This window comes from Pongo abelii, chromosome 8 (assembly GCF_028885655.2).
Source record: "Pongo abelii isolate AG06213 chromosome 8, NHGRI_mPonAbe1-v2.0_pri, whole genome shotgun sequence".
Lineage (NCBI taxonomy): Eukaryota > Metazoa > Chordata > Mammalia > Primates > Hominidae > Pongo > Pongo abelii.
The window spans coordinates 36,081,174-36,108,179 of NC_071993.2; the positions used below are offsets into that span (position 1 = coordinate 36,081,174).

At 43.7% G+C, this 27,006-nt stretch overlaps 1 protein-coding gene across 16 annotated transcripts in view; it reads left to right on the top strand.

The window, feature by feature from the left end:
• CCNY (cyclin Y) overlaps positions 1–27,006 on the top strand; it is a 308,606-nt gene that overhangs the window by 192,181 nt on the left and 89,419 nt on the right. Inside the window, exon 3 of one of the 16 annotated variants that reach the window (XM_054523231.2) lies at positions 9,374–9,480. The exons of 13 other annotated variants lie outside the window; for them this stretch is intronic. Coding sequence is in view for 1 of the 3 variants with exons in the window: in XM_063727287.1 (XP_063583357.1) it covers positions 1,974–2,211 (238 nt within the window). In the remaining 2 variants the exon portion in view is untranslated. Of the gene's footprint in view, positions 1–1,428; positions 2,212–9,373; positions 9,481–11,400; positions 11,526–27,006 lie in introns of those variants that run through there. 2 more of the 16 variants (XM_063727287.1, XM_054523229.1) reach the window with 2 other exon arrangements.

Here is a 27,006-nt window from a genome sequence, read left to right on the forward strand (position 1 = left end):
ATTTCATGGTTTTTAGGCTTCGTTTAGCACCCTTTACTCTCATAAGAAAAGTCATTGGGCAGATCTATTAAAAATAACCAGAGTACTCTGCCTGCCTCCTTAAACATTTTGTGGTTATTTGTCTCACGGGAGGATTAAACAGGAAATTTGGGACTTGGACTGTACTGGAAACTTCTAAAATATAATTGTTCTTTCAGATTTTGGTCTCTGTTGATTGTTTGCTGATCAACAGAAAAGGTGGAAGGAAATGATGGCTATTTCAGCCTTTAAAAAATAGTACTAAATGTTCAATTCCACAGTACAATACTTTATCATCTGAGAAGTAAGTTAACAGGTCAGTGAGGTTCAGAAATCTCTTCAAAATACTTACATATCAAATGCCTAAAATATTCTCCTTGATGAAGATACTGGACACACATGCTCAGTGAAAAATGTGGAGTTTTTCTTCCCCACTAAATATAGATTTTCTTTCATTTAAATAGTACTTAATTGTTCTAAATTAACTGACCTCCAGAACGCATTTGTGTGCAAGAAATTGTTCCTTTGTCCTGTCCCTGCTTTTAGTAAAAGTGTGATAGTGTAGATTTGCCATGGATAGTGTGAATTTGGATGTGAACTCATGGGCAGGAATTGTAATAAGCTGTCATATCCAGTTTGTGTTTCATGAGCAGCTTCCCTTTGCCAGGGTCTTTGTGGTTAGTGATGGTCTTCTTGTTGCCAACCCCGCCTTGTCACTGGCTCGCTGGATCCTGGATGGAACAGAGACTGACAATGCTGGGTTGTTTCTCTTGCCCCTTGTGGGATCTGTGGGGCTGATGGCCCTCTGGGTACCACCCCAGGGCTGTTCATTGTTCTCCAGCGGAAGTGTAATAAGCAATTTGTCTCCTCATTCCTGACAGTTTCAAAATTGCATGTCGAGATAAGTTCTAGATTTAAAAATTAGTGTCTCCTAATTTCAAAGGTAATTTTTAGATAAATTGATTATACAGATTTTGGAAAACATATAGTTACCATGTAGGTTAAAGAAAGGTGATTTAGGGCCTGGCACAGTGGCTCATGCCTGTAATCCCAGTACTTTGGGAGGCTGAGGCGGGTGGATCATGAGGTCAGGAGATCGAGGCCATCCTGGCTAATACGGTGAAACCCCATCTCTACTAAAAATACAAAAAATTAGCCGGGTGTGGTGGCAAGCACCTGTAGTCTCAGCTACTCAGGAGGCTGAGGCAGGAGAATGGCGTGAACCCGGGAGGCGGAGCTTGCAGTGAGCTGAGATCGCGCCACTGCACTCCAGCCTGGGCGACAGAGCGAGACTCCGTCTAAGAAAGCTGGTTTAGTTTGAATTCTAGAAAAACCATAGTTTAACACGTGGCTTTGTAAGCAGGACTTTCAAATGTAATCATGTTTCAAAAAGACAGGAGGCTTTACTAGCGATAACGTGGTAAGCCAGAGAGCAATTTTTATTTATATTTAGGGGCAGATGATGGGGAAACACCACTGTGGTCTTGAGACAGTGGGATGATTATGACCATCATCATCATTATCTCTGTCATTTCTCACACTTCTTCATTTTACCTGCACGTTTCCATTTCTTAAGAAAAACTTGCTAAACCCTAAAATAATATAAAAACAATCTTAATTTCTAAGATTTCAAGAAGTTTGAGGTGTTGTTTAGTAGCAGTGTCATTGCAGTACCTTGAAATATTTATAAGTAATAACCCAAGGGTAGCATTTCTGCCATGAAATGCCAGAAATAATGGGCATGTCTGACACTTTGGGGAGTTTCTAGGCTTCCTGTGATTTCTGTTCTCTGGCTCGCTGAGTCTGTTTGGCACAGGTTGGATGTTTGTGCTTAGTCTGGAATTTGAAACATGTGGCTGTAAACCACAGATAGTTTGATAAAGGCATAACAGGCAGGAAAACAAAAGATATGCTTTTAACCAAAAAATGTAGGCCTGCCCCTGGCATTTCCTGTGATGAAGGTGTTTGAGGCTGTGCTTTGCCATTCATGGTGTAGCTGCTCATTGGTTTTCAGCTATCAGAAAGACCACTTGTTCTGGTGCTCCTTGGCTCAGCTGGCACCAGGTCACTGTCTCATCCTCCAGCCAGTGAAGGAGACCGCCTTCACTGTGGGAACTAGCGGCTCGCATTTTACTTGTGATCTGGTGACTTCTGTACAGCAGCAGATTGATGACAGCTTTGGAGGGGAAACAGGTAGCTCAGTGTGATTGAATCGTTCTTTAACTCATTCAACAAGTAATGGCCAAGTACCTGCTCTCTGTTGGACACCATCTGGGGCCCCAGGGCAGTCACGAACAAAGCAGACCAGAGAGAAAACAAAGCAGGAAGTTAAGGGTGGGGACATGGGTAGGGCCAGTGTAGCAGAAATACTGGAGCCAGGCTGCCTGAGTTGGAATGCGAATTCCCATTACTTACTGGCCGTGTGACTTTGGCAAGCCCTTTAATTTCTCTGTGTCTCTTTCCTCATAGGTAGCATGAGGGTAATATTATTATTATATGAGTTGTACTAAATAAATTGGCATATGTAAAATTCTTAAAATGGTGCCTGCCATGTAACTACTATGTGTTAGGTATTAGGACAGTGCTTATATAAAGGGATATTATGGTGTTACTCTTAGGTAAGGTGACATCCTTCAGATACCTGAAGGATGTGAGAGCTGAACCGTGTGAATCTTTGGGGAAGGAACCTTCCCAGCAGAGTGGGCATGTGCCTGGTGGGTTTGAGGGGCAGAGGGAGTGTGGGGGATGGAGGGGAGTGGTCAGAGAGGCAGCAGGGGCAGGGCATGTCCAGTCCTGCAGCCACTGTGAGTACTTCACACTCTAGAATGGGGGCCACTGTGGAGTTTGAGCAGACGTGCTCCTATTGCAGTTTTGGCAGGATTCCTTTGGTAACTATGGAGAGAATGGGCAATGGAGTATCCCCAGGGGGTGCAGTGTGGGTTAGACCCTGAGGCATGTCAAGGAGCAAGGTCAGGGGATTTGCTGGTCGGCTGGATTGGGTGGGAATAGCGAGGGTGGAGGATGAGTGCAGGCCTTGAAGGGTGGAGTTGCTCCTTAGTGACTGACGTAGACTGGAAGGAACAGGTCTTGAGCCTGTTAATTTTGATTTACATATTAGTCAACAGGGGAGCTGAACGGGCAGCATGGGAGTTCAGTGGAGTCAGTGCTGGAGATAATAGCATGGGAACCATTGGCATACTGAGGGTATTCATTACAGTCTTGTGGCTGAGGTCACCATGCAGCGAGGAGGGAAGGGACAAGGAAGCAGCAGAGGTGTGTGTGAGAAGGAGCTGGGGAGGGGCAGAGATAGGGGCAGGGAGGGGGGTGAAGAGAGAGATGGTCCCGGCAGTCAGCGAGGGAGACATTTTGAGGAGAAAGTGGGCATCTCTAGTAAGATGAGGACTGAGATGTGGCCATTGAATTAGCAGCGGCCTTGGTAAGAGCTGGAGAGTTGGGGAGTGGGAGCAATGGCCCTACTGGGCAGGGTTCCAGAGAGAACAGGGAGGAGGAACTGGAGCATGCAGGAGCCTGGCTGAACAGGAAGCAAAGAAATAGAGGGAAGGCTGCAGAGGGGAGGCTGGTTGAGAGCTGTAGTTTGGTTTTTGGAATGAGAGTAATTACTACATGTGCCTGTGCTGATGGGAAATGCATGATGCAGAAGAGAGAGGGTGGGAGGGGCAGGGAGCCATTGCCGAGTAGGGGGGCTGGCCCCAGGGAGGTGCCTTTTTAGGGACCACAGGTCAGAGAGGTGCAGGGAGCAGAGATGGCAGGGTGAGCAGAATGGAGGCAAGAAGGCTGCAGTGCTTCTGCTGGCCTCTGTCTTCTCAGCTGAACGGACAGTAAGTTGAGAGTGCCAGGGAGTGTTGGATGTTGGGGGAGAGACAAAAAGGGCCTTTCCAATGATGCTATCTCGCACCACTCAGGGCCTACCTGAGTGGGGTGTCAAGAGTTTACGGTGGGACCAGTCAGCAGGATTCTGCATTTCCTCCAGCTGTGTACAGCTGCTTGGGGCAGAGGAGATGGGGAGTTAGATTTAATCAGCTCTGGAATTTGCCAGAAAGCGCTTTGGAGGGCAGAGGAACGTGGTGGCACGTGAGAGCACCAGGGAGCCGATAACTACGAAGCTGTGGCTCTGAGTCGGGTAGAGAAGAAAGCAAGGATGTAGCAGGGGGAGGGGTGGCAGAGAGGTGGTGGAATCGGGGTCTGTGGTCTTGGTGGGTGGAAGAATTTACAGGGTTGGGATGTCAGGGAGTGAGTTGGGAAGGTAGGAGATGAGGCTCAGAAAAGGGCTGCTCAACTTTGAGAGCAGGGAGTCCTTTTGGTGACTTACAGGGAGAGGGTGGAGGTTAAGATTAAAACACCAGGCCTTGCAGGGCAGTGGCATCCTGAGTTTTAGCAGCATGTGGAGGATGTAGGACATTGTGCTGGGGATGTGCTCCCTGGGATGGTTTTGGAAGTTGGGAGATGGCGTTAGAGGCTCTTTGGAGTTTTCCGGGCTGAGAGCTTGAATGCTAAGGGACAGCCTAGGAGTTGTCGGCTTCTTGAGCTGACAGCCAAGTGGGGATAAAGGGTTTCTTCTGATGGAAAGGTTGTGGTTCTGAGGCTGCTGGCATATTGGGAAGGGCATCTTGTGGGTTCCTGTCATTGTGGAGCTACATCTTTATTTCTGAATGTTAGACATGGGGCACTTGGGGAGGCCAGTATTACCAGGAGATTTTTCTCTTTTTTTTCTTTCTCTTTTACCTTTTGTGTATCAGTATTTCTTAATAAGAAATGCCTATTTATTTAAATTCGGTGGGAGATATTTTTGACATAATTTTTTCACTTTCTGTCTGTCCTCTGTTTTGGAGAATGACAGTGATGGAGCAGTGGGCTGGGAGCCTTCCTGTCACCAGCACCTGTGACTTTGGAGCAGCTACTTCCTCTGGGACTGTTTAAATGAAGGAGTCGGGGGCTCAGTTTTAAGGTCCTTTGGTTTTAGAATTAAACTCTATTTTGTTGGTTAATGAAGCATGTTTTTTGTGCCCATGATCTCAGATTTCTTTGGTTTTTAAAACTTTATCTATTTATTGTACCTTTAAAACAAATACATTTTATACCTAATGCAAATTAGTATTTTTTGAAGAGTGTTAGGCAGAATAAATGTGTATTTCCCATCAGAGAAGGAACTACTGATAAGTACTTCAAGAAGACCCAGAATTAGCATGTGTGTTTACATAAATTGTGAAATCATCTTCTCCCACTTCTTCCCCGTTTTTTACAAAAACAAGTTGAGAGTCAGAGAAGGAAAGAAGAAATGGGATTTGCACCATCATGGACTGATACTGCCTGGGTGTAGTTGTTTTGCTTGGTGAGCAGAACTTGCTGTATTATCTGTAGCTTTCTTCATGTGTACTTGGGCAGTTGTAAATGTTACCAAGTGCCTCTGACCAGAATGGGTGGGTCATTTTCCATGTCGTCTTAAAATGACTGGAAAGTTGGTGATGAACAGAAGGCTTATTTTGATATCTGAGTATGGCCTGAAGGCTATGCTGAGTGAGTGAAACCCAGAGCACTTCCGAGCAGGTTTTGGTTGGTTTGGTTCCTCTTTTGTTGGTGCTTTTGTGAGGGCCAATTCTGTATGGCACTAGACAGAGCTGGTTAGGCTCAAGCAATACAGTGTTACTAGGCGGGTTGAGAATGGACACCCACAAGCCCAGGAGCCTCCTGAGGTCAGTCCCCCATAGTGCCTGGGCCACGCGGGGCTGGGCCTGTTAAGCGGGGCAGGCTCGGGGTTCATGTCTTTTACCCTCTACAACAGTGCAGCCCAGCAGGTCATTACCAGCTCACCTCCAGGCATGGCAGGGGCAGGGGGAGTGGTCAGGGCATGCCTGTCCTGCTGCTGTCACCCAGGCGAGCCACACATTCCACAGTGGCTTGAATGGCAGTGACTTTGGGCCTGGCAGTGTCCTCTGCCAGTCTCCTTCACTCATAATTTCATTTCAACTTTGTGTTATAGTGAAGTATTTAATATGACACTTTTTTTTTATTCTGTAATAGTTCAAATAGTAATGTATGCCAAGGTCAAACTAATATTTTGTTTACTAGCTTAGTAATTTTCTTCTTGTTCCTACCTGAATTAATTTATATGGGAGCAAGTGCTGGCTTTTTTGCTCTTGAGTACCAGAGAACATACAGTAAATAATGATTTTTACATATTGAAGTTGCAGTTGTTGACTGTGATGTTGAAGATGTCTTCAGACAGTAGTTTATACTGCATTCCACACTTGAGGCTCCAGTGATTGGGGTGATTTCTACAATTACTAGTTTGTTCTATAACTAAGACTGTTGTTGGTCTCTGCATATACTTTCAGGTCATTAAATGCTGCAGAAATGAGAAATGAAATACAAACTTTTTAACTCCTACTCAGATGTCCAAACAGCTTCTTAGTTCCTGTCAGATCAGTAATAATACTGGGTTTGGTCTTTCTTAAACCAAGCATAATCCTGCTTATCTTAGAATGAAACAGTATTCCTATTCAGAGGTAAATAGAGTTAACCGTTACTCGTAATTTTTATTGTTTGTTTTACCATTTCATGGTGTTCATACTAGCCCCTTTTCCTTTCCCTCTAAGTGACTGCTGAAGTTCTCACCATTTCAGAATAAAATTCTTGTCCTTTGAAGTTGGAAATTTAATGATAATTGAAAAACTGTATGTGTCAGTATACTTAAAAGGAAAGGTTGTTATATCATTCTCTTCATTTTGGATGTAAAATTTAGCTGTTAGAGAAAGTTTGGAAATTATAGAAAAGTAACGGAAAAAAGCTATTGTGCTTGTCTCCTACAAAGAGAACTACTGTGAACCTTTTATGTCTCATTTCTTCTGTTTTTTAAAAGCTGGGTTTGTCTAAAACCACTGTCACCAAAGCAATAAAACCCATACCCTCCAAATTTGTATGACATATAATTGTGGTGACATTGTCTAGAACATTTTAAAAAAATTTTTTTATTTTTAGAGAAGGATCTTGCTGTGTTGCCCAGGCTGGACTGCAGTGGCACAATCATAGTTCACTGTAACTTGGAACTCTTGGGCTCAAGCATTCCTCTTGCCTCAGCCACAGTGTCCAACTAATTTTTTCATAGAGATAGGGTCTTGCTTTGTTGCCTAGGCTGATCTCAAACTTCTGGGCTTAAGGAGTCTTCCCACCTTGGTCTCCCAAAGTGCTGGGATTACAGATGTGAGCCATCGTGGCTAGTCCTGTATATAAAATTTGTATCTTTTTCACTTAGCATAGTAAACAGAAGTATTTCTCCAATTACAAATGTATTGAACTGTTTATAAAAACTATTGATTATTATTTTTGATCACTATGTAATTTTTCATGTAGGAAATTTGCCACTTATTCAGTCCTTTATTACTAGACATTTAGGTTGTTTTCTTTTTCCTTTATAATCAATATAGTAATGAACATCTTTGTGCCTAAAGCCTCCTCTGCACATCAGATAATCTCAGCAAGGTAGAATCCTAGCAGGCATTCTAATGACTCAAAAGTTTTGGGTGCAGTCTACAAAATTACTGTATGAGAACGTATTAATACATGATACTAATATTTGAGTTAGCAAAAGCTGCTTGTTGGATGTCTAAGTTGGGCAGCATTTGGTAGGCTTATTTTTTATTCTTTTAAATTACTTCTTTCAAGTGATTAGAAACTTTAAAGAATCTTAATCAGTAGGTGAAAGAAAATCTGGCATATTTAAGGCTCTTTGTATATTGAAATAGCTGGGCAATATTTCTAGTAACCATATTGATGTTTTACTGCTATATACATGATTTGCCAATTTTTAAACTAAGACCTATAGTAAAAAAAAAATTTATATATGAATCCCGTTGGTTTCTTATTGATAAACACACATGAAACAATATTTGTCTTTATGCATTTCATAATGTTATATTCTGAACTTTTCTGTTTCATTCCATTTTTTAAAAAAGATGAGTCATGATCCTCTAAATTGATTTCATAATCTCCTGGAGGTTCCAACTCATAGTTTGAAAAACACTGTACTGTACTGTGACAGGCGGTGAATCCAGAGGAACACATGGCTTATTTCCCTGACTGCTTTTACTTTTCCTGTGTGTGGGTGGGAATCTTGTACTCGTTCATCCTGGCAGTACCTGAGTGAGACATAAGGAAGCTAAGTACCCTGCCCAATGGCATGCAACTACCAGTGGTCAAGCTCGGACACAGTCACTTCTGGGTGGCCCCCAGGTCCAGGGTCTCACAGTCCAGCAGCGTAGAAGCCGTTCCAGCTTCTCTTGTCCTGGAAGACGCAAAGGCATCCGGAAGAGAGGCACATGATCTGCAGGAAAGACTCTGCCATAGTGGTTCAGCACAGGTTTACCAAAGGCTGTTCACCTGGGATAGACTGTGAACCCCCCCAGGAACTGTGGCACAAGCAGAAGTCAACCAGGGTGAAATGCAGCTTTGCACTCTGACATTTGCCCCTTAAAAACCTGGAGCCTGGTAGAGTTAGGGGTGGAAAGCAAGTTTTCCATCAGCAGAGGAGCATCTTCCATACCTCCTAGAAGGATCAGTTAAAAGTGTCAGTCCGATGGCTTCCTTCAGGTTTTGTGAACCTCAGCGGCTTCGCCTGCCCTTTGCCTTTAACCAGCCAGTGGGGCCCTGCATGAGGTGCCCGGGGAGGTGGTGCGTGCACAGCATCCTTAGTAAGCCTGGAGGCGGGTGTGCTCTCTGGCAGCAGCTTTCTTCCTGGCTTTCTTGTGGAATTGTCCTCCTTACCAAGATGCTTCTGCCAGGGTAAGAGGAAGGCCAGTGAGTGCTTGGGAAGGAAGCTGGCAGTAACTTCCAACAAACCTTGCCCCACTGTAACTTCTCAGAAGGGTGATGTGACCAGCTGCAAATACCAAACGGAAAGAGATTTTGCCTAGAGAGTTTTCAGGAGGGCCTGATGAACCTGAAAACCTTCCCTGAATGCAGTGTACCTTCCATTCCATACAATAACCATTGAAGGGCTTCATCTTAATTAACTCACATGGACATTTCTAATCGTGGAAGAAAATACTGCCTCCCCTCACCAGATGAAACCATCATTGAAATCAAAGCTAACAGCAGACAACACTCTGTTCCCAAAGAGCAGGTTCATTATATCATGCCAACAAGTAGCATTTCCTATTTTCAGCCTAGTTGCATTGATTGACTGGAGCTTAAAAATAGAAAATAAGAGTATATTGTTGATCTTGGATTTCTTGGAATGCTGAAAAAAATGCTGCCTTTAAAATCAAATTTTACCAAACTTGGCACATTACAGTAGGAAAACAACAGGATAAATGTGGATTTTTCTACTCCTGTTCTCTAGCACAGGGAATCTACTAGAGGGCCCTGCCTCCACTTCCATCAAACAAGGGAAGAAAATGCTCTTCATGAGGTCGCTGTTAACTGAGCCAGCATAGGGAGGCTCAGCAGGTGAGCTGGCTTGGTGGGAGGTGGTGGTTCTGAATCCCTGCTCTTTTGCAATGGCCTCGGGACCTGGGGCAAGTGACCCTCTCTGAGTTTTAGTTTCCTCAAGTACACAGTGGGGCCTTGAGAGCCTCAGGATCTCCGACATGACTGAACATTCATAAGGCTCAGTGCTCACTGTCTCCTCTTCCCTTCCTCTCGCCTTTTCTCTCTGGGTCTTGAGAGAACATGAACCAGGACCACAGTGCCACGCCCATGGCTCTTGGCATATTTTATTGAACATTATTTATGTGGTTAACAGATCAGAGAATCTTAATGATCCTCTGATGGCTCCAAGGGATGCTTCCTTTTTTTTTTTTTTAAAAAAAAAAAAAAAAAAAAAAGACAGGGTCTCACTCTGTTGCCCAAACTGGAGGGTAATGGCACAGTCATAGCTCACTGCAGCTCCAAAATCCTGGGCTCAAGCAGTCCTCCCACCTTAGCATCCCAAAGTGTTGGGATTACAGGCATGAGCCACCATGCCCAGCTTAATTTTTCTTTTATAGTCATGATGACTTAAAATAGTCAACTTTAGGTACCTTGCTGCAGTATCACAGCCCAGTATTTTTCCGCTCATGTTTTTCCCCATGTCTCAATGGCTCAGGTTTTGCAGGAGAGTGACAATTGTGTTTACTGGTGTCTGTATAATTGCACTCGCACATGTGTTCAAGGTTGTAAAGTTGCGTTCACCATTCACCAGCGTTATGGAGAGGTACTTCCTGTCTTCTTGCTCCCATTGCATCTCCGTCTCTGTCTCCCTCAGTATAGCTGAGACCAGAGCTGGATGTGGCAGCCATGTGCTTCTTGAGCACTCACATGGAACAAAAAAGAAAGAGAATGGAGCTTCTGTTGTGCTGGGCTAATTGCCTTATTATTGATTCGGCTGTATAAGTGAAATGGATTGTTTAAACATTTTTGGTTTTGTGATTGTTTTAATTCAGATTTTATTCAGCTCGGCAGCAGATCATTGATTGCACAGGATTCGGAGGCACATTCATTTATATCTTCCAGGGTAGCTTTTCTGAATGCAAATCTTGTCCATCTGGTTGCCTATTATCCATCCTTCCAAAGCTCGACAGACTTGATTAAATTCAGAACGCTCTGCCTTGATAGTGGCATCTCAAATTTTATCATTAGTTATGCATCACATTTCCTTGTGTCTGAGGTGACCCTCAGAGGCTATGATATTGCCTTTCTACTTTCTCAAGAACCAGAATGTTTGAAAGGCAGTTTAAAGTTATAGAATGAAGTAGGAAATAAATTTTAGATTTTTTTCCCTTAAAATATTTATCAGGTCTGAAAGTGAGGAAAATACTGTAGGTGATTATCTCACTTGCAGATATGCCTGTGAACTTGGCCATCAGGAGTCAGAGACGGGGCCTAGAACACTATTCACGGATCAAAAAAATAGAGTCTGTGGGATATCCATGGCTGTAAAAAGAGGTTGAATTGTTCTGCTTTCTCTGTCACATGTTAATATTATGCCATGTGATTCAAGTAGTGAACCAGCTCTTTATTCTCCTCTGAAAATGCGGGGTGGGGGGGAACTACCTTAGTATTCACATTTTGGTTTAGCCATCCAATCAAAGTTTTGTTACAGATTGGTTCCACTGTATTTGTCCTGAATTACATGTTCTTTTTCATGTTTGATGTATAACCTTTAAAAATCTTACTTAGTTTCTTTATGTGCTTTCTCCTGTTCATTCTCTTAGAGCTAATTTCTGATTATGTAGCCATGATTTCAGTGTTGATTCTTTTCAATCTAAATCTCCCTCTTTAGCGAGGATGGAGCCCTCATTAAAGTCTCTGCAGATGACTGCCTTGCTTCAGTCCCGTCACAGCCTGGTGCTGCCTTTCTTACTTGTGGTCATGTTGTCCACAGGTCTCTCTCGTATGTACACCTGCCCGTCCTTTCTTGCTGGATGGGCAGAACTCAGCCCAGGGAGGCCTTGCCCCTCCGTGTTTCCTGTGTCTGGACAGAAGATGCACCTTACTTGAAATCAGTTGCAATGGTACCGTAAAACAGATCTATATGTTTAATCTCCATGTTGGATCCTGCACAGTTACTCTACTGTAACCCAAATTCATAGCTGTATTTTTTTTTTTTTTTTTTTTTTTTTGAGATGGAGTCTCGCTGTGTCGCCCAAGCTGGAGTGCAGTGGCACAATCTTGGCTCAATGCAAGCTTCACCTCCCAGGTTCACACCATTCTCCTGCCTCAGCTCCCTGAGTAGCTGGGACTACAGGTGCCCGCCACCACGCCCGGCTTATTTTTTTTGTATTTTTAGTAGAACCAGGGTTTCACTGTGTTAGCCAGGATGGTCTTGATCTGACCTCGCGATCCACCCACCTCGGCCTCTCAAAGTGCTGGGATTACAGGCGTGAGCCACTGTGCCCAGCCCATACTTGTATTTATAAATTCTCTTATGGGGAAATCATGAATGCAGGAATGTGAGTTGGATTCTTTATGAATTTTTTTCCTCCTGTTGTTTTAACTATTCCTCTTTTTGGTTTCTCTTTTCCCGTGTTTTTTGAGTTGGGGAAGATGTGGAGCAGGACATGTTATGTACGTGTTCTTTGTTTAAAAGAAAATTGGAAGCAGTACCTTCCTCCCTGAAAGGGGGAAAAAGTGGTGTTTTGTGTTTTCCTACAAGCTGTTTCTGCATATTTGTGCTTGACTGCTGTAGAGGAACTGGGCTTTGGGGGTATGTCAGTGTCCCAAGGACCCCACCCATTGCACCTCAGAGTTGCTGATCCCTAAGGCAGCATGGCTGTAACGTGTTGATATGATGACTTGGCCCTTTCCCTCTTCCAAGGGTGGAGAGAATCTCAGCTTTCTCCCTGCGTCCACAGTTTGTTGGAATTCTCTTTTTTCAGTTTACTTGTTCCAGACCATATAGAGTTTGTAAAGATTCTGAACTGAGGATATTGTTTATAGAAGAGGGATTTTAATAAGAAATGTTATTCAGTAATTCTTCATTCAGTAAATATTTATTGAGAATCTGGTTGCGGGGTTAGGGTGGCACCTTAGTATTCCCATTCTGGGTTAGCTTCTGACCAGCGTTTTCTCTTAGGCACTGAGGATTCTGCAGTGAACAAAGGAGATGGTCCCTCTCCTCAGAAATTACATTCCAGTGTGGGAGGAGGGAAGAGACAGATGACAAGCAAAATAAGTACTGTAATCTTACCTTCTGCGTCTGTAGCCTCAGCTGTGTAGAATGCCAGGGACATGTGAGGGTGTGAGCCAAGCCCATCCTGAATTGTGTGCATTGAAACTCTTAACCACTGCTCCCAGGCCTGCCCGTGTGTTTTTTTCACAGGTCTTTCCCCTTTCAGGGAACCAAGGCTCTTTGTTTCCCAAGGTGGATCCTTTAGGCTCCTCTTTGCATTCACTTCTAAAGAACGAGAGAGCGTCCTTTCTCAGCCCTTAGTTGATTCAGAGCAGAAAATGGAAGGGAGAGTGAGGGGCAGATAGGGAGGCAGGGGACAGAAAGACCAAACCTGAGAAGCAGAAGCTACTTCTATCAGCTGAGGACCTCAAGGCTGAGCCACAGAGAAGAGAACAAATTGTGCTTAGCATGTGGAGGGAAGCCCGCATCATATTTTGTAAAAAAAGCTTATTTTAACTGATGATTAAAATGAAGCTTTAGTTCAGGAGAGGGTAAAAATAGATGGAAATCTGTTCAGATGGGATTTCTTAGTTGAATCCAGAGTGATGCAGATACACCGTGAGAGGCAGAGCTGAGTCAAGAGGCTCCTGGGCCAGCACTGCTGTCTGAGAGGCCACAGAATCTCTTCCAAAGGTGTAGATAGACCAAGCTTGTCCAGCCTGCAGCTTGCAGGCCACATGTGGCCCAGGAGGGCAGCCCAACACAAATTTGTAAACTTTCTTGAAACATTATGACCTTCTTTTGCATTTTGTTTTTTGTTTTTTGCTCATTAACTATTGTTAGTGTTACTGTATTTTATGTGTGGCCCAAGACAATTCTTTTTCTTCCATTGTGGCCCAGGGAAACCGAAAGATTGGACATCCCTTGTGTAGACTAATGAAGTGACGCTTCTTCCCGGGCATGATGACACTGTTTTGACAGGGCTGCACCCTGTTTTGACAAGGTGGGACTCTGTCTTATAGGGGTACAAACAAAGGAAGTAACGTGGTAGAGGATGCAGAGTTTTCTCAGAACTCCTCCTAGGTTAGTAGTGGTGGGTTCCACCTCCTCCACCAGCTCATCCCCTGTAGAGCATACTCTCATTGCACCATCATGACTTGTCTGGAGGTTGAGGAATGGGCAGATAATTATTATACCTGTTACTTAATCAGATGTGCACTGGATAAGCACCTGCTTGGGGCTCTCCTTGTGTTGGGTACTTGGGGGGAATACGTACTTGGAGGGGAGTACTTCACACCAGGACTAACAAGTACAGCTAACTGATCTTCCAGTCCCTTGCTAATTAAAAGGAAGGGAAAAGGATTACTGGCTGAGGTAGATATAAATGCAGCCTAAAACAACATCTGTTAGCCTGGAAATCAGATACAAAAGCTGTGAAGACCTCCATTGCATGCTAGTGGAACAGCAGGGGATGTTAACAGCATCTCTTCCTTGGTGAGGTAGCATGGTGTCATGGGAAAGAATGGCCTCTGTTTCAGGTAGAGCTCCCTGATATCGCTGACCTAGCGTCTCCCTGCCGCTTGGCAGCTGTGTGAACTTAGTAATGTTCTTTAACATCTCTGAGCCTCTTTAAAAAAATCTCTCTCTCTCTCTCTCTCGCACTCATATATCTCTATATAGTTATTGAGAATCAACTCACTGTAGGCATTGCATAAGAGAAACACAGTGGTGATGCCCCCTGGCCCTCAGGGTCCCACCTTGTTGAAACAGTGTCATCATACCTAGGAAGAAGCATCGCTTCATTCATCTACACCATGGGTGTCCAATCTTTTGGCTTCCCTGGGCCACATTGGAAGAAGAAGAATTGTATGTGTACACACACACACACACACACACACACACACACACAGAGGATAATTATTAGAAGTTTCAAGGTTTTGTGGCAGTTGGAATTTATGTAGGTGAAATGCCTGGTTACAGTGCCTGGCACATACCATTCATTCGGTAAGCATCAAGCTACTGTTATTATAAATATGATTTGAACAAATGGAAGAGAAAAAAGAAAATACCTTTAGCAGGAGCTCAGAGGAAATAATCAGCATGAAATGTTCGTGGAACATATTTAATGTGTTATCTATTCTGTTGCATAAGGTTTTCTAAAGTGTCCTGAATGTGGCAGCACAGTACCTATGGCATGGCACAGTATCATAATACTCCTCACTCAGTTATTTCCTCCTTTCATTAACCCAGGTTCTCTTGTTTTATTTGTTACTCAGTCATTTATAGAGCATGGATGATAAGTGATGCTTCATGCCAAGCACTGTACTGTGTCTAAGATGAACAGGATACAGTATTTGTAATCAAAGGAACTTGTATGTGGAGGTTGGGCTAGGACATCCACTTATTATAAACTGAGGGAGGGATGTGAAGAGTGGGGAGCAGTGGGCAGGGGTGGGAGGGCTGATGATCCACCCAGCTGGCCTGAAGTAGGAGACGATGGCATGGACAGCTCCCAGGCCCACCACTGGGCTGGCTGAAGGTCTCCTGTTTATGGAAGCAAGTGGGGGATCTGAAGGATGACACTTTCCATATCCTGTGCCTGAGGTTTGGTTGTGTTAAAGAAAAAATTATTCCATGACTCTTGTTAAAGCACAGTAAGGCAAACCTGACTAAGGACCATCTCGATAGGTAGAGGGACCGCAGCCATGAGGTTTTGTGATGGGGGAAAGAGATAGGTTCAAGTCTGAATATAGCATGGGCAAGTGGGAATTTATAGCCAAGGAGCAAGGGATGTGGTTAGTGAATGGAAAATTACTAAGAGGAAACATCAGGAGTAAGGAGAATTCTGGCTAAATCAACCCGACAGGATTCTTGCTGAAGGCAGGCCGGGAGGATCACCTGAGGGTGGTCAAGGACAAGGAGCTTGATTAGACATCGAGGGTCAGGGGTTCTTGCTAATCTGACTTAGCAGGGTGCTTTGCTAAAAGTGGAGTTTATAAGGAAGTGCACAGATGGGCCCAGGAGAAGGTTCAGAAACCTGACCAAAGCTTGGCCAAGCAAAGACTCTTTCTTTAGAGTCATCCCCCAGCATCTTGGGGATCTTTTTCAGAATACTTGGGACCACTTGATGAAAATTCGAACCCAAGGTCTCTTTTGCTGCCCTTTTTCTAGTGTTCATGGCTTCTATGTGTATTATTCATGGCAAAGTATGGGCCCTTGGTCTACTGAATGATTTTGTGTTTGAAAGTGGAAATGTCTGATGTGTTACTGAGGTATCCCAATGTTAGCATCTTCATTTGTCCCTGATGTTATTGAGTCCAGCCTGCATACGTAAATGCCATAAATAAATCTCTCTGTGGATTTTCTGTTTTTTTCCCCCGGCACATCCCACTCTTTGCCTCTCTCCTTATACGCAGTATAGTTATATTCCAGGCTCCTCTAATCTCCAGGCATTTGCTTCAATGGTGGCCACACTCTAAGGCACTCAATTCAGTACTGAAGTTTGATCCTAACTCTAGAAAACCAAGTCTTTACGTGTCAGCCATAAACCTCTGGAAGTGGATTAAATAGGAATATTGATGATTAATGTGAATATTACCACAATATAATAAAATTGATGTTTTTCACTAAAGTAACATTGTGACACCTTTGTATCCATAGAAACAGTGTTTCTTCAAAGCAGCCATGTTAGGTGGAGCTCGTTTTGATGCCTCTTTAGGAATGGCAGTAGTCCTGGCTCACCAGTGGCAGAAGGACCCCGTCTCGCCACTGGATAGTGTATCCGCTCCCTTTCTCCTGTATTTTGCTCCTTGAGATTTCCTGCCCTTAGCATCTCTGCATCTTCACCCTCATCTCACCCTTCTGTTATTGCTTTGCCATTATGATCTGAGAAGATCCTCTTCTGAAAATCAGGAAACCATGGTGATCTAGCTAGACAGTGAGACCATGCTGAGGCTGGAACCAAGAGCCTTACTCTGAACCTAACAGGAAGCGAATGAACTTTCAGAAACACAGAGGGCAAGGACCTCTCTGCCAGGACCTGTCTTGTTTGCTTATTTGCACTCACTGCTGCTGCAGCTGCTCTCTGTGACAGCTTCTCAGAGTGTGTGGGTGGAGGGGTCATTCCGGAGCAGAGGGGCTGGTGCTGGATTGGAAAGCTGCCTACCACCCCAGGTCAGAAACACCAGCCGTCCCTCTACCCACAGCCTGCGCAAGTTGTGTCCCAGATCTCAGTGTGGGTGGTGCCCCTGTCAGGAGGGCTCTTTCCATTGAGCGCTTCTGCAGGGTGCACTGCTGTGCTGTGAGGAAGGCAGAGCAGAGGACAGTGGGATCTTGGCATTCCCAGCATTGTATTGTGTATCAGCTACGTTAGGCCTTAGTTAGAGATATTTGGGGAAATGGTTGCAGCGGCACTTTTGGAATGTATAAACTGCTGGTAAATGGAGGTTCTGTACACTGAAAGTGAAGGTGTGTCTCCTTGACACTGTCTTTTGGCAGATGGAGGTTCCTGATCTTCATGGCTTCTAAGTGACTCCTTTCACTAGAGGGATTCAAGCTAGGGTTCTGCATTCAGATGCGCTAGATGTGGAACCATAGTTGTGCTATGTGCTAGGAGTCTGACTTTGTATGATTTACCTTATCTGGTTCTCCTTATTCATCTAAAAAATAGGATTAGTAATGTCTATTTTAGAGAGTGTCTGTGAGGATTAAATAAACATGTCTGGCACATGGTAGATGCTTACTAAACATTAGTTTCTTCCTATGTTCTTGGTTACCCATAGAGTTAACGTTCAGAAAGCATCTGTTACCTCAGTAACAATGGACGTAGAATATGCTAACTCAGGTGATCCAGAGTATATGCATATATGTATATAAGTTACTGAATCTGACAGAAGAAAGAGTCAAGGATGTTTTGGTGACTGAACTCTAAAGCAGCATAACCTCGTGGAAGGTAATAAATAGTGAAACCCTGGAAGCACCAATTTAAAAGGAAAAAGAGTCAATGAAGCTAAGAGATTACAATTTGATAACAAATGACATCATATACCAACACTTCAGGAAACAACTGTCAGGCAGAACTTTAAAAAAAGATTTATGGAAATTGTTTTAAAACTCATTATTAAATTTGGCAGCACATCCTCAACTTGGAGAGAAAGGAAGAGGCAAAGAAATCAAAGGCTCTGACAGTAATTTATGGATGTAGGCAAATGATAAATACTTCCAGAGCTTGAAATTTACACCATCATTTGCTTGAAAGTAACCACTTGTTAACTGGATTTGGGAAGTAAGTTTATGACATTGACCTACTCCCTGATCATCAGCAGAGAAGCTGCATTATGGAAGGTCTTGCCTGGCCAGCATTAAAGCTTCAGAGTAACAGTGGGCAGAGAAGGTGCAGGAAGCTGCTGCCTCTAGAGCTGGAGATGGTAACAGGCTATCTTTATCTTACTGAGCCTGGAGGAAAAGGTTCTAGGAAATGGGAAAGAGGAGCGGTGTCAGGCATTTGGCACAGCTGTCAGTGGATGGGGCTTAATTGGATTGATGGGCCGTGGTTTTCCCACAGATAGGTTAAACCCAGCAGCATATCCACTGCCGAACTGGGTCTTCCAGCTCCCTCCTCTGTGCCTTAGCCCAGCGCATGGCCCCATTGTCAACCACTGCTTGTCACCCTCATCTGCCTCCTTGTCCTCATGTTCCAGCTTTCTTTACTTACCAGGTGCATCCCGTCTCCTCCAGATCTTCAAATCCATCTACTTTTTCCATCCCCTTTCCCATGTGGATGATGACCACAGCTGCCAACTGACAACTTTTACTCCTTGGGCTCATTTTTTTCACCAGCGTGCGGTCATAATGGTGTTTTTAAAGTGTGTATTTGGTCCGGTCACTCCACTCAGTAACTCCCTGGTTCCCTGGGGATAAAAATCCAGACTCCTTCACCAATTTTTTCTCACTGCTTCCGCCTTCTTATGGTGTGTCTCAAATGCCCAGTATGCTTTTTTTTTTTTTTTTTTTTAATTAACCCTTGCGTCTTTCGTGTACTTTGCTTCTTATACCCTTCGCCTGCTCCCTTGTTAGCCTGGGTAACTAACCCATTCTTCCTGGAGGCACTTACCTGGGGCAAAAGCCTCTGACTTGTCTGCCTCATGCCCCACCCCCAGCCTTTAACCCTGGGGGCCACAGGGCCTCACCATCGTGTTTCTCTTACGGAACACCTACACCGAGTTGATTCTCCATAAATATTTGTTGAGTGTTTAATGGAGTAATGATAGTGGACTCAAATGCCTTTTTTCTAGCTTTCAGGGTGTTGTCATTTCATATGCTTTTCAGCTGTCTGCAACAGCAGATTTCATCAATATTGCCCCATAGTTAAAAGACCTAGTCATTTGCCAGGTATTAAAATATCAGCAATCCAAGTGGTATTTTTCCTGTTCCATTGATAGTGCTAATTCATGCCTCTCAGGAGAGGCTGGTTGCTAGGAGATTCTTTCTTTGAGTTCATCTACATTTGAGTTAATGGTTGGTCCTTGCCAGTTTTTCCTTTTCTTTGCTTAAGTTGTTGAGAAGAGGTATTTCATTTGATCATTCTTTTATGTTCCTTTCATTATTCAGCATATTTGTTAATGACTGTTGAACATTTGGACTTTATGCATGGTACGGCGAGTACTGTTCGTGTCCTAATGTGGTACTGATTTCACTGACCGATGGCCCCCGCTGCCCAAAGCCTTTGTGCTGGGATCCGAGCGCCGATAGCTTTAACCGGCATTGTTGTTCTGATCGTCCTAGGACCCAGTGAGGTCGTCATGTATATTTCTCTGATACATGATTTTTCTCTTCTCCTTTCTCTGAATTTAAACTTGTGACTTCACCTTCACATTTTCTTTTAATGAATGTCCTTCTAAACATAAACACCAGCAGTCAAATTTGAACTGTTGAGATGTCATCAGTGGTTTGTCCCTCTGTCCTCAGGAAAAGTACAACTTCTTGTTCTGGCACCCAGGGCTTTCCAAGGTGGCCTGAATCCACCTTGCCTGCTTTCCTTACCCACAGCTTTTCTTCTTCAACTGTCTTGCCTTGCGTGTCTACTGGCAGTTCCCTAATAAGCTTTTCTCTGTCCGATATGTGCTTTGGCCTGTCCTCTTCCTTCTAGCTGAGATCACCTCCTCTGAGCAGTCCTCCAAATAAAAATCCAGCTCTGCATGAGGCCTGCCGAAATCTCACCTGCTCTGTGCAGTCATCTCTCCTCTACCAGTTAGACTTGGAGCACTGCCCATCATTGCTGTATGTGTGATCCTTACTGCATTCTGCCTTGCTTCAGGATTATCAGCAGGGTAGTGGGAAGAGAGAGAGAGTGTGTGTGGGGGGGGGGTGTATGTGTGTGTGTCTGTGTTTGCTGTGGAAAGAAGCTCCTTGAGAGCGAGGACTGGATCTGAAATATCTCTCTGCATTCCATTCAGTTCCATTCCTTGGTGGCATATAGAAGACATTTTAACTAATTTACTGGCTCATTTCTGTAGTCAGCACACATTTTGGGGGTATGGGGGGCACACATTCAAACCAGTGGTTATAGGGACGTGAGAAGTACATAGGCATCATGTACCAGGCTTGGTGGGAGTGGGAGAGAGGCACGGAAGTGAGCCTAGGAGGGTCAGGAAGGCTTCCAGGGCTTAGGAGTTTGCCTGACACTTGAGGTGGGAGCAGGAGTAGGCCAAATGGCTTCCCCTAGAGAGGATATTCAGGGCAGAGGGGCTGGCCTGGTCAAGCCTGGGAAAAACTGAAAGAAGATTGTATGGTGGCAAAGTTGCTGGAGCAGAAAGTGTGCGGCAAAGAGATACGGGAAACAAGGCCAGACTGGAGGAGCAGGCCAGCTCTGTAGGGGTGATGATCAGGTACGGCAGCTAGCGAGAGCTTGCCAGTCCCAGTGTTGTGAATCGGAGAGAGTTCTTGGGTGTGTCCGCCTGTGCCTGTGCTTCTATCAAGCCTCACACAGAAGGGAACAGGCACTAGCATTTATCCTGTTGCTCCCGCTGTCCCTCACCCTGACCTGGACTTTTCGTAACCCTCTTTATGGTTTTCCTTACCTGGCCTCTGGTGAATGTGGCAGTAAGCAGTAGAGTGCTCAAAAGGGAGCAGTGTTAGGGTGAAGCAGGGTTCCTGGCAAAGCCACAACTAAATTTTAAGGTTTGGTTTTGTTGTGCTTTTTAAATAGAGACAGGGTCTCGCTGTGTCACCCAGGCTGGAATGCAGTGGCACAGTCACAGCCCACTGCAGCCTTGAACCCATGGGTCAAGTGATCCTCTTGCCCCAGCCTCCCTAGTAGTTGGGACTAGACGCCTGCACAAGCATGCCCAGCTAATTGAATTTTAAATCTTAAAATGAAAGTAGGTTGTAAAATGAACTGTGACCAGACAGAGTGATAATCTTTAAACTTTCCAAAAGGATTGATAATTCTGTGAGCAGGGGCCATACCTGTTGTGTTTACTGCTGTGTGCCCAGCTCAGCATGCAGCCCATGGCTTGACACAGGGCAGGGTATGTTTAGGTGTGAATAATTGTATGTACAGATGAGTATATACGTGAGTGGAATGTATTTCTATACATTATAGATGTATTTTGGCTTTTTATAATCTATATAAGGTCTTTACACATCTTTTGTTAAATTTAATGATGTTTTGTTTATATTGCTTAGTAAATGGATTATTTTTTATTGTCATTATTAGTATGCTAATTGTTTATTGCTCTGGGCCATATTGTTCTCAGTGAATACCCTGTTGGCCTTGGGAGGTACAGTTTCTCATTGTGTGGGACACTGGTATGGAAAAATAGCAGCCACTTGACATGTGACAACTCCACGCATTGCTGAACACCCCTAGGGTGAAGAGGATGACATTGCTCCTTTAGTTGAGCACTATTGCTGGGATAAAGGAATGAAATTGATTTCTATATGTCAGTTTGTGTCTAGCACCAATAGATTTTTAAACCATCTTATATTTTCTGTGTAGAGGATTATATGCAAATAATAATAATTTTGTTTCTTTCCATTTCAATAAATTCCTTGTATGTTACGTTTTCTTGTTGTTTTGCATTGACTAGGGCCCCCAATACAATGTTGATAGTAGGTGGATCCCAGTTTCATTCCTGACTTGAGAAATGTGTCTGATGTTTCACCATTAAGTATACAGATTGCTGTAAGTTTTTGGCAGATAGCCTTTATCAGATTAAGGAGGTTTGCTGAGAGTTTTTATCCTAGGTGGTTATGGAATGTAGAGCCCCTGTTAGTTGGACTTAGTTCATTCTATACAATGTAACTCTGTTCTCTGCGGTCCATTCTAAGTGATTTCCTCAGATCTGTTTTTCAGGTCACCAGTTCTATATTCAGGAATATCTAACCTGCAGTTTAACTCATCTATTGAATTGTAGATTTCATTGACCATATTCGTCATTTGGGCTGCTATAACAAAATATTATAGACTGAGTAGCTTATAAGTCATAGAAATATATTCCTTACAGTTCAGGAAGCTGGTAGATTCAAGATCAAGGTGCTGGCAGATTTGGTATCTGGTGAAGGTCAGCTTCCTGGTTCATAGATGACCATCTTCTTTTTGGTGTAACCTCACATGGCAAAAGGGGCAAGGAAACTCTCTGGGGCCTCTTTCATAAGGGTGCTAATCACATTCGTGAGGGCTCTGCCCTCGTGACCCAATCACCTCCCAGAGGTGCCACCTCCAAATACTGTCACACTGGAAGCTAGGATTTAACGTAAGAATTTTGGGGGGACACAAATAGTCTGTAGTGATTGTGTTTGCATGCATGTATAGACACGTGTGTGTATATGTGTGTGTCTCTATATGAATCCTACAGACATGGTTCTTTTTTAAAACTCCCTGTTATTTTTTCAGAGTATCTTTTCCCCCTTATTTTAAAATTTATTTTGTTTTTCACCACTGTGCACAAATTCATTCTATGGTCTTTATTTAGTTTTATTATCTCAAGTTTTTGAGGGTCTGATCTTGATATTTTTGAGTTTCTTGACTCTTGCTCAAGAGTCATGAGACTATTTTTTCCTCCTGTGTCTTGCCATTTTAGACGGTGAGCCTGTCATCAGAGGACATTATCTGGTGGAATTCTGGGAGACAGCCTGCTTTAGAGTGGTTTATAATTTGGCCAATTTGGTGTGAATTTCTTTTCCAGGAGTTTTCTGGGCTACATGTGTAAAGTAGAATATCAAAAACCACATTAGAGATACAGACAGACTGATAGTTACCAGTTGCTGGGAGATTGGGCAGTTGCTCCCTCTGCCAGCCCAGCCTCCTTTTCATTTGGGTTCATAGATACTTTTTCTTAATTCAGGTTTTTGCTAAGATCATAGCTCTCTGAGGGTTCTAGCTATATGTAAAAGTGTCAGTTCCAACTCCTGTGTTATATCCTGTCCTGCAGGAGCGTTAAAATAATAGTGTCTTCAAACCAAGACACTTCTGAGAGTAAAGGGGGTTAGAATTCTTAATTATGCCAGATCACTGGTGTGAACCCGCGTGTGTGTCACTTTAGTCAAAACCCAAGACCAGCTCACACAACTGGATAGCCCCTGTCCTGCCACAGACTTCAGTTCTCTCTTTGATTCGGGCCTTAGGCCGTTGACCCTGCTTTCTTGCCACACTTATAGGCATTTAAAAGGCTGTATTATATTTTAACTCACATTTCAAAGTGCATATAGCATGAGAGTTTTTAGGTTATCTGGTCTGTGTATTGGCAGAATAATTTGTCTTTAGTCTTAACATTAGCATCTTTATCTCCTTGATTAATCTTAAGATAGAATATTAGATACATTAAGATAGAAAATTAGAAATAGGACAGCAGAGAGGAACTGGGGAGGGAAGAAGGGAAAACGGAAACAGTTATAGCGAGGAAAAGAGAAGGAGGAGAAGAGAGACTGAGAGATGGGTTGGAAAGAGAAAGATGGAGAGGCAGACTGGGAGATGGAGAGGTGGACAGACAGGGAGATGGAGAGACAGACAGACAGGGCAGTGGAGAGACAGATAGACAGGGGGAGATGGAGAGTCAGACAGGGAGATGGAGAGACAGGGAGAAGACAGGGAGATGGGGCACTGGAGAGACAGATAGGGAGATGGAGAGATAGGGAGATGGAGAGACAGGGTGATGAAGAGACAGACAGGGAGATAGGGCACTGCAGAGACAGATAGGGAGATGGAGAGATAGGGAGATGGAGAGACAGGGTGATGAAGAGACAGGCAGGAAGATGGAGAGACAGACAGGGAGATAGATAGGGCAATGGAGAGACAGGGAGATGGAGAGAAAGACAGGGAGATAGGGCAATGGAAAGACAGACAGGGAGATGGAGAGACAGACAAGATAGATAGGGCAATGGAGAGACAGACAGGGAGATGGAGAGACAGGGAGATGGAGAGAGAAAGATAGGGCAATGGAGAGACAAGGCAATGGAGAGACAGACAGGGAGATGGAGAGACAGAGGGAAGCAGAGAGATAGGGCAACGGAGAGACAGACAGGGAGTTGGAGAGACAGACAGGGAGATGGAGAGAGAGACAGGGCGATGGAAAGACGGACAGGCAGGTGGAGAGACCGACAGAGGGAAGGAGAGGCAAACGGGGAGATGCAGAGATGGACAGGGAGATGGAAGGACAGACAGACAAACAGAGCAGATGAGTGAGGGCTGGATGTGTGTGCACAGAGAGCTGCACACAGAGACACATCCATTCAGTTAGCAACCCACTTGCGGAGAGACTGCCCTGGAGGCCCACACATGTAGACGTGTGGACACAGAGACACACACTTGCAAAGACATACACGGAGATCACCTGCAGGGACACCAGTGGCTGAAAGAGAGTGAAAATAGGAAACAACTAAATATAAGTGTGTTATGATAGTCCAGAAAATAAACTTGAAGTCAGTGGGAGTAGAAAAGATGGCTTTAGGTGGGATTAACCAGAATTGCAGTAGCAGCACTTGGCTGCGGCAGCCACAGCAGGAGCCGTTGCTCTCGTGGGAATGCTGATGTGGGCTGCTGGGCTCAGGCTTTCCTGGTGACAGCCTCCTGGAGCAAACCAGCCTGGTCAGCTCCTGATTTCATCCTGTTGACACTAACAGATGGAGATAATCACTGATTTTGAGACAGTGGCAGGGACAATAATAACAACAAAAGAAACAATCTGATTTAAAATTAACAGGCTTTGTTGATTTCATAATTGCTTCCCACATCATAGCCAGATTTGGAAATGTGACTACCTAAAATTGAAATTAGGGGTTTGAGATTTTTTAACCATATCAAATATTGCTCAAAAGACAGGAGATAGAACTAGTGATGTCTTCGGAGGGTAACTGTGGGGCTGTACCACAGTTGGCCTCCCGGTTGAAACTCACTTTCTGTGTATCTTGAAGTTCCAGAACCTATCAAGGAATCACAGAACCCTTGATTCCTTTGGGCTCTGCTCACTGACACTGTCTAGACCTAAGTGGACAGCCCATCTTGTGGAGATGATTTATTGGAGTGATTATCAGTTTGGGACGTGGCAGTGCAGAGAAAGGGGGATGCGAGGGGGAGGGGATAGTTTGACTTTACAGGCTTGCTTTGGCGCCTCCTCTCCATCCGGTGCTGTTTAGGTCTTACTGTGCTTTTCTGCTTTACTTTTTACTAGTTTTTCAGACCGTTAGTGATAGCTTATAACGGCTGCTTTTCTTAGCCACTGTCTTATTACCTGGATCCTTTATAACACTGGAAGGTAAACTTGGTGCTAGTTTAAAAGCCGAGATGAGCAATTGTGGATCACTGTTATTGTGACATCTGTGGAAAAGACTGAAGAAAATGAGGTTGCCCAGTATAAGAGAATACTGCCAAATTAAACTGTGCCACATGCTGTTTGATTTATCTTTAGTTTTGAATAAAGGCATTGTGTTTTACCTTGTGCTCAGCTGACACATGGACTTAAAGCAGTGTGACCGAACATTCAGTTGTCACCTCAAAGTCTGGCAGGAGGCCCTTAGAATAACCGTCCTTTGAATATTTTAATTCAGCTGTGTATCTTAATAGGTATCAACATCATAAACAAAAAATAGGCTAAAACTCTGCTTCCTAAATATTAGATTGAAGTCAACTCAGGGGATTCCATGACATTCCTTAAAACTGCCTTTTCCTCTAAAGCATTACTTCCTCAGAGGTTAATTTATGGATTATCTTGCCATTCTTTTAGGAGGTAGGAGACTCTAAGTCAGGAGTATGCAACACCAAAGTTTTAAACATCAATTTCAAGCCAGCACTCCTTAGAGAACAGAAATTGTGTAATGAAATTTAACAGTCTTTAGTGTCTCTAAGCCTAACATTTATGTATTGAGAGTTTTATTTCTTTAGCCCTGATCTAAGTGCTGTGGCTTAATATTTTTAATACCCATTATTTCTGGGGACCCTATTGTGTGGTGGACATCCTGCCCATTGCGCTAGTACATGACTCCTAATCTTCACAGCAGTCCTTGAAGCTAGGTGTTATTAGCCCACTTTGTAGATAAGGAAAATGAGATCAGAATAGTATCACAATTTGCCCAAGGCCATAGAGGTAGCAAAAGTGAATTCAAATCTGGATCTTTTACATTATAAAATGTGTAATTCTTTTTCTACTGTTTGAGCATCTCTTTGGGGAATGAATGATTCCGAGAACTCCTGGAGAGTCTAATTTCAGCTTTCTGAATGTGGGTTATAGAGTCAGTCTTGATGAGTTTTTCATTCTTTTTGTTTTCTCCTCTAGTACCTTATACCTTCAACTTAGAAGGATGCTCTTCTGGGGCTGGGACTTGATCTCTTTCGTTACTTCTGTATCCTCAGTACCTGTAACTCAGCATTACTTAGCACCTAGTAGAGGCTCAGTGATTATTTGTTGAAGGAATGGATGAATGAATGAGTGAAAACCATGGCAGAATGGACTGGCCCTGACAACCTCTGAGTATATACTTGTGACATCTAATGAAATGCTAATTTATCCTATCACAGTATAATCGTGAAGGTAAATGTGATAGAAGTGTCATAGGATGCATTTTGAAGTCAGCTAAATACATGTTTTGTCTCACCATTAATTGACTGTAGCCCTTTGAAAACCAAGAATGCTTTCTTATGACCATGAAATAGGTCATGTAGAATAGGAAAGTTAATGACACAAGTGGTTACTACTCCAAAGTAGTATTTCGATACGAATAGGATTGAACATAATACCTGGCATATAGTGGAGACTCAATGCATGTTGGTCCATTTAACTGAATTCAACTGAATAGCCTTGCTAGGAAAAAAAAAAGCAATATGTATTTTTGACTCATAAAATTATGAGTCCAGTGCTTTAAGTTATTCTCTTGTAAGCATGCTATTCTGT